The 11,968-nt window shown below is 55.3% G+C and overlaps 6 protein-coding genes across 6 annotated transcripts; 4 read left to right on the top strand and 2 right to left on the bottom strand.

Annotated features, from left to right (window-relative positions):
• Positions 1-9: 9 nt before the first annotated feature.
• On the top strand, positions 10-507 carry FIBRA_03627 (uncharacterized protein; the record flags this gene model as incomplete). Its single annotated transcript, XM_012325460.1, has 3 exons — positions 10-98; positions 144-195; positions 253-507. The coding sequence occupies 3 exons, from the start codon at positions 10-12 to the stop codon at positions 505-507; spliced, it is 396 nt and encodes a 131-aa protein (XP_012180850.1).
• A 666-nt stretch (positions 508-1,173) lies between these two features.
• Positions 1,174-2,625, top strand: FIBRA_03626 (uncharacterized protein; the record flags this gene model as incomplete). Its single annotated transcript, XM_012325459.1, has 6 exons — positions 1,174-1,373; positions 1,438-1,573; positions 1,630-2,010; positions 2,065-2,191; positions 2,250-2,373; positions 2,424-2,625. The coding sequence occupies 6 exons, from the start codon at positions 1,174-1,176 to the stop codon at positions 2,623-2,625; spliced, it is 1,170 nt and encodes a 389-aa protein (XP_012180849.1).
• A 431-nt stretch (positions 2,626-3,056) lies between these two features.
• On the top strand, positions 3,057-3,350 carry FIBRA_03625 (uncharacterized protein; the record flags this gene model as incomplete). Its single annotated transcript, XM_012325458.1, has 2 exons — positions 3,057-3,239; positions 3,321-3,350. The coding sequence occupies 2 exons, from the start codon at positions 3,057-3,059 to the stop codon at positions 3,348-3,350; spliced, it is 213 nt and encodes a 70-aa protein (XP_012180848.1).
• Positions 3,351-3,530: 180 nt separating this feature from the next.
• Positions 3,531-7,509, top strand: FIBRA_03624 (uncharacterized protein; the record flags this gene model as incomplete). The annotated part of the gene is made up of 8 exons (XM_012325457.1): positions 3,531-6,244; positions 6,302-6,483; positions 6,534-6,572; positions 6,631-6,728; positions 6,785-6,856; positions 6,916-6,976; positions 7,028-7,221; positions 7,276-7,509. The coding sequence occupies 8 exons, from the start codon at positions 3,531-3,533 to the stop codon at positions 7,507-7,509; spliced, it is 3,594 nt and encodes a 1,197-aa protein (XP_012180847.1).
• A 606-nt stretch (positions 7,510-8,115) lies between these two features.
• FIBRA_03623 (uncharacterized protein) lies at positions 8,116-9,486 on the bottom strand (the record flags this gene model as incomplete). The annotated part of the gene is made up of 6 exons (XM_012325456.1): positions 8,116-8,262; positions 8,346-8,479; positions 8,536-8,681; positions 8,737-8,884; positions 8,942-9,077; positions 9,139-9,486. 6 exons carry the CDS (start codon positions 9,484-9,486, stop codon positions 8,116-8,118), a joined length of 1,059 nt encoding a protein of 352 aa, XP_012180846.1.
• Positions 9,487-9,760: 274 nt separating this feature from the next.
• On the bottom strand, positions 9,761-10,826 carry FIBRA_03622 (uncharacterized protein; the record flags this gene model as incomplete). Its single annotated transcript, XM_012325455.1, has 5 exons — positions 9,761-9,826; positions 9,882-9,916; positions 9,974-10,241; positions 10,303-10,392; positions 10,533-10,826. 5 exons carry the CDS (start codon positions 10,824-10,826, stop codon positions 9,761-9,763), a joined length of 753 nt encoding a protein of 250 aa, XP_012180845.1.
• Between the last annotated feature and the right edge of the window lie 1,142 nt (positions 10,827-11,968).

The following is an 11,968-nucleotide window of genomic DNA, read 5'->3' as shown; positions in this document are numbered from 1 at the left end:
CGGACCTATATGCGCGCGAGGAGTTCGCGCCGTATGTGTCGGCGCGCGACGCGTACGACACGGCTACCATATTCCGCCGCGGCGGCAGGTCGAGTGAGGTGCGTAACTTTGGTTGTCCGCGCCCGAATTGGGCTCACAGGCAGATACTCTATCGTACTGTTTGCCCAGTATACCAAACAGTCCGATCAAGAGCCGGTGTGTACTCTTTGCTGTCCTTACCAGCATTGCACTGACAGGCAGACATTCAATTAGATGTCCGCAAACCAAAAGACCCTAGAGGAACAAGATGAAAGTAACATGCGCAAGCATAGGGCAAGCATCAATGCTTGGGCGAAAGCTTGGAATGACCACCGCAACAACCCGGCGAACACCCCGTCTGCGGGGATGCCACCACGGCCTCCTGTGCTTGTGTCCGACAAGTACAAGCCCAAGTCATCGAGGCCGAGGCGCGAAGATCTCTCCACGCGTGCGCTGTTAGTGCGAGCATTGCTCGAAGAGCTCGATTGATTACATCTGAATCCGCGTGGGATGTATAGCGTGGCCGGCGAGGGTAGTAGACGTGTATTTTGTTAGAGCCAATGAACGAAAGATGCGTGTGTCCGTGGGCTCATTAAATATTAGAATGGCATAGCCGCAAAATGGAAACACAGGGCAAATTTGTGGGATCACCAGCGTATTGTTGTGCCTCTGAGGGCAGGTGAGCAACTAAAACCAAGGCAAAATCGAGAGCATCCCCTTCAATGTTTCAGCATAAAGTGTCCGCAAGAATCTGGTGAAGATGAGCCAACCTAGCATTCACAAGAGGCACCCTAGAGGTACTAGCAACCTGTTTGAGGTCGTTCACCGTAGCGGTCACGACCTCAAAATTTGATATGAGGCTTCTATGTTGATCCAAGTGTAAATGCGTAGCTCTTGAGTAGGGACAACATAATGGATGCAGCATGCTAATTTGGACGACGGGATGAAGGAGAGGCGCCCATGCCGAAGTAAGTACGAGCGTCGGGGAACGCCTGGAAGGTTCGGGAGAGCTTTGCAGAGATAAATTCGACCATGTACACATCGCACTACTGATTTCAACCTCCGCACACCCAAATACTTACTTTCTCTGGGCTTCTGGAATTTCCTATCTTCGTCTAATCTGGTGCAATTTCTGAACTCTGACATACAACTAGTATGGCGACAATCCCCCCGAGCATGCCGGTGTCCACGGCTAACTGGCACTGGAAGAACAAGACAGTGACACCATGGGCAAAGACATGGTTCGAACGCGAACTCGTGACCGTCAGCGTGAAGGGCAGTGGGGACGAGGTTGTGAATATCTCCGAGGTCGTCGGCTTTGACGGCGACGTTGAGCTTGGGCAACGTAAATCGAAGTGAGTGACTTCTCCCCTCATCGCCGACGGTCCTCTAAGGTACCTGCTTCCTGCTTTTTTGCAGGCTGATTACAATTTATGACTGCAAAGTCGATCTTGAATGGACGGGCACGGCTTCGGACGGGACAGAGGTCAAAGGCAAGCTCACGATCCCTGAGGTGTCCCATGAAATTACTCTGGACGGTCTTTCTGACTACGCGGTAGGTCGCCGAGTCCGTTGTGCACTACATGAACTAAAATCCGTGGTTTCTCTTAGTACGAATGGAGCCTCACAACTGCATCTTCGCCCGTGGTCAACACGCTCTTCGCGCTCGCCAAGGCCCGCCTTCCCACTGCTCTGGAGACCAAGTTCGCACAGTTCCCCACGGCAATCATCGACACACACGGCAAGGATCTCACCGTTAGCGCAGATCCTAGTCGCCAGGGTTCGCCCGCCCCTGCAGCCTCCGCTTCGACGAAATCAGTGCCGGCTCCCAATTTTACGCCTGCCACGAAGCCCGCTCCAAAAAAACCTGCGGCATTGGTGAATACGACGACGCTCACGGTTGATGCAAACTTCATGGCCTCCGCGGCCGATCTGTTCGACTTGTTGACGAACGAGCAGCGGATACCTGCGTGGACGCGTGCGCCTGCCAAGGTAGGCTCACTAAAACTTTACTTGAACCACAAAGGTTTTGACATGGGAGTCCAGTCTGCAGCGAAGCCTGACACGGAGTACAGTCTCTTCGGTGGAGGAGTGAGAGGCAATTACGTCTCGCTCACGCCAGCGAAGGAGATTGTGCAGACCTGGGGGCTGCAGAGCCCGACTTGGCCCTCCGGTGTGTATCAGATAGTTCACGATGATGTGCTTGTGTTCTGAGTGGTATGCTGGGGTAGACCATGTCGCCACGTTGACAACCACGCTAGATCAGGGATCGGATTCGACCAAGGTTACGTGGAAGTTGGCGGGTGTTCCTCTTGGGATGGAGGAAGAGACAACACGGAATCTGCAGGGATACTAGTACGTCTTGTGATTCCCGCTCAGCGATCCCTAGACTGACTGTGTGGCAGTGTGCACGGCTTAAAATCAATTGGGTACGTACAGCTTTTCGAGTATAGATCACCCCCACCCCCATCGCCTTCCCCTGTTCGTACAAAGTGCGACTCGGCATCCGCTGGGGCGAGGAAAAGCGCAGCAACAGAGTATGCGGCTATTGCGCTTGCCATTATGGCTGTAGTCGCAGCGTTCTCGATGCGCTACTTGTATACCTAACTGTTGATGTGTCCACTGTGTAATTGACTTTTTCATGTTGGATCCCTCCAGGTTGGGCACCGAACTCTAGATCCCGCGTGTGCCACCGGTGACCGCTGCTGCTTGGGGCTCTGCCATGCGTTCGGCGGACTGGAGAACGATGGCGGGCATTCGCGGGCTCATGAGCGAATGTCTGTAGAGAATTGGGTAGATGCAATAGAATGACATGTATTTGTTTCTTATAAGGGATTCAGCTGCGCATGAATGTAGCCTGACTCCCGAGTGTAGTATCCTCGACGCCGAACCCACGACTCAAATGATATGAGCTGGACAGGTCGGAGAGACGCTGCCTTGATACATGTGCTTGTGATTTTCTGAGAATATTTGAAACAGCCGGTGCCCGTTCGCGTTGAGCATGCAAAGGTGACATCGCATAGCAACGGCGTCTCTGGATGTCAAGCGGTGATTGGCCAACGCGTTCGACTAAACAGGCAATTCGCCTAAAGCAACCCAGTGTTCCCAGTCCAACTCCTCCTTTCTTCACCGTCGACCTCGTCGCCGTCCCCGGCGTTGTTATCCCTTTCTCGCGCGTCCAGCTCGCGCTACTTGTCGCCGGCCTATTCTATGTGCAAATCGTGGGTATTCCAGGTATCTGTCTTGCGTGCTGTGTAATGATTGACGGTTCCTACGTGCTGCTGTCGTTGCATGTCCAACAGTTGTTCTCCTCTACTCTCATGAATGAGTGATGAACGTACCCGACCCACCATGGAAGCAGAAGAGTATGTGCTTTGTATCCTCGCCTCTGCATGCAGCGCCCCTCATTATTTGCCGTAGCGCGTCCGTGTCCATTCTACTCACAGGGACGCTGTCTCTTCGCAGACTCGTGCAACTTTCTTCACACTGCGAAAGTACAGCGCCCCGACGAGATGCTAGTCGCAGAACCACGATCTGCCTTGCCATCTCCGCCCGAGTCCCCCACTCCAGGAGCAATATCTAAGATCGTGCGGTTCCGCTCGCCGCCTCGGTCACCTCGAATGTCAAGCCTTCTACTCGCACTCGGAGACATCATAGAGCAGGACGACGATGAAGATGACTCTTCTGAAGACTCTATTACTCACGAGTGGCCTGCACCGATGGTCAGTCTTATCACCGTTAGCTCTCCGGAGACACAAGAATCTGGACTAGACATGGGTACCATCCCTCAGGAGACTGTCAATCTGATGCCGCTACAGGACGAGGACGCTGATTCAGTCACGATATTCAATACACCTCTCATGCTCACGTCTTATGTGCCAGTTGTAGCGGCGGAGGAGTCCTACGCAACTCAGCAAGTTTCTGTGGTGCCTGTTTCCGAACCTGGTGACGTTGAGAGCGATGAGGATGTAACGATTACTCAATACCGAGACTCGCGAACTCTGCTGCCTTTACCAGCTGGACTGATGTCTCCCGCTCGAGCGGTGCCCGACGTCTCTGTCTCGCCTGTGGCCAACTTTGAGCACGCATACCCTGCTACACCTATAGTGGGCTCGACCAACTCAGATGATACGGTGATTATTACTGATTATCGACACTCACGGGCATCGTTACCCCTGCCAATCGGGTTGTTGTCCCCCATTTGTAGCACATCTCATATGCCCATTTCATTGCCGGCTCATTCGGAGAGCCCCATGGCAGACGTACATAGGGAAGACTCAATTGACTCGGGCTATGCAGATGGATGCTTCATGCCATCTACCTTCTTGACCTCGCCTCCACGGAGCCCACGCAGGATATCAACACTATCGATCTTGTCGTCGCCATTTGGGTCCCCAACTTCTCGGATACGGTCTTACGATGAGCAACATCCGCCTGTCATGAAAAATTTGTTCTCGCCTACATTCACCAGTATGAATCAGCTGCACGATGCTGACGTGAATGTCGCAAGATACTCTGACGTTGATGACGACCCCGCTCTGGAAGATGCTGAGATTGGACAGGCCGTTTCTGTGGATTTCGCAACAGGCGAGGAGGGTCAACCCTTGTCATCCGGCGCCGACGAGTATTTTGCCGAGATTTACGATGTCGAACACGTTGCGCTAATAGACAATACGAATGAACATGTTCAGGCCCATACACACAAACAGTCGCCCCGTCCCTCTTTGGCACTATCATCAGCAAGTACAGGAGGTCATGAACAGGGGTCCTCGTGCGGTACATCTCGCGTGCAAGCTGAAGGAGACACCTCCCTGAGCACAGCTAGCAGCGGCCCTGCGAGTAGCAGAGATGATACCATGCAGTCTCTATATGACAGGTATCTGATATCTCCCGAAGAGAAGCCCCTCCCTTCCCCTCATGAAAGCCGACGCATCTCTCGCGGAACGGTTTTTTCTCCTCGCATCGATATCAGCAACGGTAAGTCCGAGACGGCCACGTCTCCAGTCTTGCTATCGCCTTTCGAAGAGTTGCCGACGCGCGTATTTTCCGTGGCGGAGAAGGGAAAGTCATCCCCGCGTGGACATGACTCCGAGAGCGGGACGAGAGATTCGCACTGGGACCGGAGGGCATCAACAAAGGTCCCCTTTGCATGGCGGCAGTCCTTAAAGACAGATCGCCCGATATCGCTGAAGCCAACATCAAGCATCGTCCGTCCTCGTCCTCCAGCTCTTATTGGGTTTAGCCCGAAAATCCATGACAGAACGCGTTTACTGTCTCCTGAAGAGCCTTCCACAGCAAGTTCAGGTCTGAAACCCTTGCGTCTCTCCGTCGTCCTTTCCTCCGCATCCACTCCAGCATCGTCATCATTTCCATCTTCCGCACCAGCATCTAGCATTCCTCCATCTCTGACTACCGGCACGACTGCATTCACACCGTCCACATCATCATCGCCCACTGTATCATCAGACTATTCCCTCTCGCATAATCGATTGCTTTCGTCGCGTCCGTCCAGTTCCGCTCTAGCTCGCACTCACGGTCAAAATACCCTAATTATCGACCCGACCTCACGCACTCCTTCCGTTCCTCTCGATTTGGATCCTGACCGCAGTCCGGGCGCTGCACCCCATTCTGCTCCCGTCTCCTCGCATGGCACATCGACTCCATGGCACAGCCGCCAGAGCTCCCGGCTTTCACTCCTTTCGTCTCATAGATGTTCGAACATCGAACCATACCCGCGCTCTGACAGTCGACTCTCGGAGCCCGCCATTCTGTACGAGGTAGACGAGGACGCTGAGTCGGAATCCATGCACGGCTCTGCCGACTGGGCAGACGAGACTATCCGCCGGCCTGCATCGTCCCTCGCCCCGGACGCCCTGTATCCCCCATCGCCGCCGCACGCGATCGCGACCCCCAAGCCGACTCTGATGTTCGCGCTGGCAAGCGACAATGTCGACGAGGTGCGGCGTGTTCTCGAGAGCGGCGAGGCGGGCCCGAATGACGACGTCGGGCCGCAGTCTGCCCTCGCGTTCACGCTGTCCGCAAAGCAACTCACCAACCGCGTGGCGATGGCAAAGCTCCTTCTCGCACATGGGGCTGATCCGTCCATGGCTCGCGACGTGCCCCCCGCTCAGCCGCAGATGCTTAGCGCGGACTCGGCGTCGGTGTCGACCGCCGGAGGGGCGGATGCGAGGGCGAGGCTTTTGGAGGAGCTCGACCCTGCGACGAGGTTAGTCGATCGCTGATGCGGAAAGCCGGGCCATTTGACTGATGTTGTGTGGGATAGGTACTATGTAAAGCGCGCCGATGCGCCGCAGACTCGTCGGGCGTCTGCACTCATCCATCGCTCGTTTTTCCGCCCGCTGGCAAGAGTTCGATACGATCTCGTTGGCCAGGACAGAGCACTCGAGCAGCTGTTCCGCGTGCTCAGTATGCCGTCGATGGCGCCCGTTGTGGTACTTCTCTGCGGTATGTGAATTCTTTGGGTACCGCACTTCGTGGACTCATCTTGCCTGCAGGGCCTAGTGGACATGGGAAGAGCTTGTTGGCTCGTAAATGTACGTTTATTATGATCCTCGTGTGGCATAGGCGCATCGACTAATTTTTTGCACTCAGTTGGTTCGCTTTTGGATGTTCCTACACATACTGTAAATATGACAACTCTACGATCTACCCATGATATATGGCGCAGCTACTCGATGAGTCCCTATGAGGTACGTCGTCGGATTTGATATGCTACGAGGTGTTAACTTCGATCGGCGGTGCGTAGGAATCATCAACATGTACACTCTCGGAATTCCTTATTGCTAATGAGGGCAAGCGCTGTGTTGTTGTCCTTGATGTACGTATCTGGAGCGATCAGCTGGCGGGGAGTTGCAATCACTAACGACCAACCTCCAGGAAATTGAAAAGGTCGAAGACCAAAAGTTCTTGTCTTCACTATTGATGCCTTGGGAACTTGGTGCGGACTAAATCACATCGCATGTGATCACCATACTCAACGTGACTGTAGGTCGCTGTTCCATGGAGGCAGGTCAGCGCCACGTCGACGTCTCGCAGGTCATTTGGCTCGGGACGTCCAACGTCGGCCACGAGCTCGTCTTCGAGCACAACAAGAGTCGTCCGGATCCCGACTCACCCATGTCGCGCGAGGAGTACGTCGACCTCATGGGGTTGCTCCGGCCACGCGTCTCTGAGCGACTAGGGGTAAGCGGTGCTTCGGTTGACGTCCACAACACTCTGACCGTTGGCTTCTCCCAGGCATCGCTACTATCCCGAGTCACAACCGTGCTCCCGTTCGTACCGTTTACGCCGGAGGAGAAGATGGCCATCTCTGCTGAGGCGCTCTACGCACTCGCGGGCGAGGGCGCGGGGACACTGCCGCCCGCGACGGTGGACATGCTTGTGCGCAAGTCGCTCGGGCTGTATCACCCCGCGGAAGGGGCGCGCTCGCTCTACCGTGCTGTGTCGACTTTGCTACTTGATACAATCTGATATTTGGATACCATGCACTACGTCTTGTCGCTGCGTGAGTGCAGATGGTGTGAGCGGGGCACTTTGTCAGATTAGCCTGCACGGAATAATGCAATGTCGCTGGCTCCGCGAAATTTGCATGAGATGGAGTTCTCTTACAGCTTGTCTTGCTGGACGTTGGGGAGCACCTTGAGCCGATGACTAGCAACTGCAAACCAAAATACCCCATGGGTTTTCATTACGGGCAGCTTCGAGTTTGTTGACCCCTACCGATCCCTGGTGTTGGCAATCAGGGCGGCGAGCGAGCGGTGGTATGTGATGGCATACAGGTCGTAGTGATGTTGGGGCCCTGGTACACACAGCCATAGCGACGACAACAACGGCTGGAATGGGCGCCGACACAGGATGGTCAGGGTGGGGCTCCGCGGCGATCGATAGCGAAGATATTCTCAGCGTGTCACTTGATTTTCCTATACGTACCCTCAAGGCTTCACTGAAAATAACAGTGCAGGTACCTGGCATCGTTGCCACAAAAGTGATTGGGATTCTCCAGGTGTTCACTGTACGCATGCCCCGTTTGACCGTCTCGATTATCATACATATGTGATGGGTCAGGAATTACCCAGCTCATTGCTGCTTATCCTCTCCGCTAGCATTGCTCTTCTTTCGGATAACAACGTATGCATCACTGTCTTCCGGAGCAGGCTGGGCTTCGATGTTTCCTCCAACCAAACCTTCACCCTCGGGCCGTATCTGCGCGCGCTCAGCGCGAATCTACGCCCAAGAATTACAGGTCAGTACGTCCGATCAAAGGTCAGACTAGACAGACCGCATATGTGAGCAATAGAATCACGCACCATATTCAAATCATGGCTAATTAGTCCATGACCGCCAACCGGGCCCCAATAACTGGTCGCTGCAAGAGAACTAATGATGCAAGTCCCGACGAGGACGGTGAGGTAAAAGCGATATTGCGAGTACCATCGAGGGGCTAAGGACAGGAGGCTAATCAGCTCGTGCTATACAGTCAAACGTAGACACACGTACCCCATCCTGCGCTAGTGGCCTGCAAATCTGCCCACCACAGACCAGTAAAACCGATCCACTGGGTGATGAGCGCAGGCACCGGCTGGAGCGTCAATGTCGACCAGCCCAATACGATGGGTGCTGCGCCAAGCATCAAGCGGGCATATCTATAAATAGTGTCGTAAGCTTGGACCCGTCGTAACTTGTCGAAAGAATACACACCCTTTGTGACCCCCATAGCCCGCAAACTCGAAGCCCCAGTGGAGCGCACCGAGGAAAGAGAGCATGACGGCACCATAAGTCATCTGAATGTTGAGCGCCTGGTCGAGCACCGTGATCGCGACGCCGGGATCGATGCTGGACACTAAACCTAGTAAATGTGCAGGTAAGCTGCGTCGATCTCAACAGCAAGGGTGGAACGGCTTACCTGTCGCTGCAATGCCAGCCTGGCGGGCGAGGTAGATAGTCGCGCCCGTTGCGCCGACATACGGGAGCCCGCCCGCAAGACCAAATACGAGATATGGCGTGGGCACACCGGAGGCAACTGCATTCGTGATTCCAAGCTACAAACAGAAGGAGTCAGCCAGTCCCGTCTATTTCCGTGCGCTGAGGCAAGGCACGTACGAAGGTTTGATTCGCGGGTGCGACTGCGTCTCGGAAGACGTTCCCGCCAGCGATAGCCTTTGCCAGATCAGCAGTAGAATTGCCCACTTCCTCCTTGATGTTCTGTGCCGCCTGACCCGCCGTCTGCGAGCCCGGGCGCCCCGAGACACTGCTCGCCACCCCGCGTGCAAGTAGCTGACCTCGGAAGGTAGTAGGTAAGCAGTGGACGAGTGGGCGCGGAAAGATGCATTGATGTTGAATATGTGACTTGAGCTGCGAGGTGATTGAATGCGCTTTACTCGTCGAATGCGGCTGCCTGATCAACAGAGGGGGGCGGAATAGAATCTGCTGTGCTCTGAATGTCTGCATGGTCGTAGGAGAGAAGAGGGGAGGATTAGTGAGTAAGGACACCAGTGAGGTTTATATGTGCTCTGCGACGCGTCTGTTGGCTCTGTCGCCGCCACTTGCAAATGGTCAGTGACGTCATTTCCTCGCTTAACATTTACGCGCGCTTTAGTCCCCTAACAGACCACTTATCCTTCTAAGCTGTCAATAATAACTCACTGCGTCGTATCTCGGGTCGTAACTAGAAAATTAATGCATTGGATGCAATAACGACGAGGCCTAACACGCCGTATAGAATCTATCTTGCGTCCCCGTCCTCTGGCAGATACGCTTTTCGCTTATACTTTGCCTGGTCTCTTAGCCACTATCAAACGCACGCCATCAGAAATAACCATGTCTGGCACACAAGAACGACGTACCTGGCGATAGCCATGCAACGAGCCAATTTTCTCGCCTAGAGCGGATAGCGTTGGTATGTTCTAACCGATATAGAAACTTCCGAAGTACACACCATAAAAATCAGGGACGGGATTCGTCGCGCTTTGCGCAGTGGGGTCGACACGGTTCTTGACAATGTGCTTGTGGAATTCACGGTCGCGCGCTTCAATGAGCTTCATCGATCGCCTATGCGTCATGCGCCATATTGAAGAGCCGGCAATTGGCCCAAAGAGGTATCCCAATGCTGCAGATGGTGAAAATGCGGTCTGAGTCGTGTAAGAGATAGGCGTACCAGCACAACCCAGAGTACCGAAGCCATAGACAACCATGGGGTCAAGATTCTGAGAGTGCAGTCGGAGACAGATAAAAATGATATTTTGACGCGACAAAGGATAGACATACGAATATGGGCTTGTTCGGATCCACCTCCTGATTCCCAAAGTATGCAACGCCTCCCGCGAACCCAGCGATGGTGAGCGGGATTGTCATGGCCTAGGATGCGACCAGCGACCAACGAGTGATATATCAGGAGACACATCGTGATGCATGAGCACGAAGTTCCAGATGGTCAGAGAATTACAGTATATGTACACTTGTGAGGACATGCGTTCAAACAACAGCAACAGACGCACCGTCTCCCATCTCCGCTTCTGCTTTCGAATAGCGAGATAGTCCGCCCAGGGCAGGGTCTCCTGCTCGAGCGAGCTCACGGTGCGCGGTCCATGAGCTGCCTGTCCACTAGGCGTCGGTGCCTGCGCAGCTGCATCCTTCGAGGACCTCCCCGCCCTTGTCGACTTGCCACGAGCAGGAGACCGCAGGAGCTGGACTTTGGACCGCACAGGACCTCTACCACCAGAAACGCATTGCAGTTGTATTGGCCGCGAGACCAGTGGCCGTAAGGTGCGGGACGCGGTGGTGCAGGACATGACACTGCTCTGGGGGTGAATGTCGTGTGTCGGCGGCGTACTAATGGCCAGCGTGCACTAGGCTGGTCTGGCTTCCGCACTGACCCAATTTGGATGAAGCGCGTCCGATAGAGGAAGGTAGGCTCGTACCCAGCCTCTCTGACTTTTCAACTCCGCTGCGAAAGCAGCTGTTAGAAAGCATTCATCGTTTTTGATCTCCGCTTTTCTGTGTCAGATAACTTCGACGAAAACGGATGAGTGCATTCTAAGTCCGACTAGCATGCGAGTTTAAGAGTCCATCTCGTGGCGAGAACTGGGACAGTGTCTACGACTTCCCGAAAAGGCGATGCACGTCTAATTCTCTCCGAGACGCAGCGCATTTCGGCGTCAGATTTCGCGGGTCATATATATTGACAATGCACACGGCCAGCGAAGAGAGCAGCGCCAGCTCACCCTCTGCCCCCGCCCCGGCAGGCAAGCCATCCCAGCTCGTTCCCCGACCCCGCGCCCACTGACCCTCGCAGAACTGGCCATACACCATGCCCGCCGCCCTCCCGCCCGAGCTCTACGATGAGGCCATCGACCACCTCTGGGACGACTCCGCTGCGCTCATGGCGTGCTGCCTCACCTGCCGCGCCTGGGTCCCCACCAGCCGCCTTCACCTCTTCCGCACCGTGCGCCTCCAGAGTGCCGCCCACTGCGCACGTTTCGCCGACGTTCTCGACGCTGCCCCGGCCGTCGCGCGCTACGTCCGCCGGCTTACCGTGTGCCCCGCGTACGCCGGCATCGACGCTGCCGGGCACGCGCAGGAGGACGACGGCTGGGTCGACACCATCGCCCGTTTTGTCCCCCGTCTCGAACGCGTCGCGACGCTCGGGCTCGCGCGCATCCGCTGGGCCGCCCTCCGCCCTGCGACGCACGATGCGTTCCGGACGCTCTTCAGATCCGTCCGCGCGCTCTTCCTCTTTGAGGTGCGCTTTGATGCCTCGCGGGATGTGCTCGCCCTCCTCGGCGCATTCCCGCTGCTCGACGAGCTATACTTCCACGGAGTGTCGTGGGAACGCGAGTCCCCTGCCCCGCTGCAGCTGCTCCAGGACGACGGCGAGTGCGCAGGAAGGGCAGAGAAGGAGAAGGAACAGGAGCGCATGCAGCTGTCGTACCTG

The sequence above is a fragment of the Fibroporia radiculosa genome, assembly GCF_000313525.1.
Source record: "Fibroporia radiculosa TFFH 294 genomic supercontigs, scaffold2133, whole genome shotgun sequence".
NCBI lineage: Eukaryota > Fungi > Basidiomycota > Agaricomycetes > Polyporales > Fibroporiaceae > Fibroporia > Fibroporia radiculosa.
Note: the sequence above shows the minus strand (reverse complement) of the source record. Positions and strands in the feature narration are given on the sequence as shown.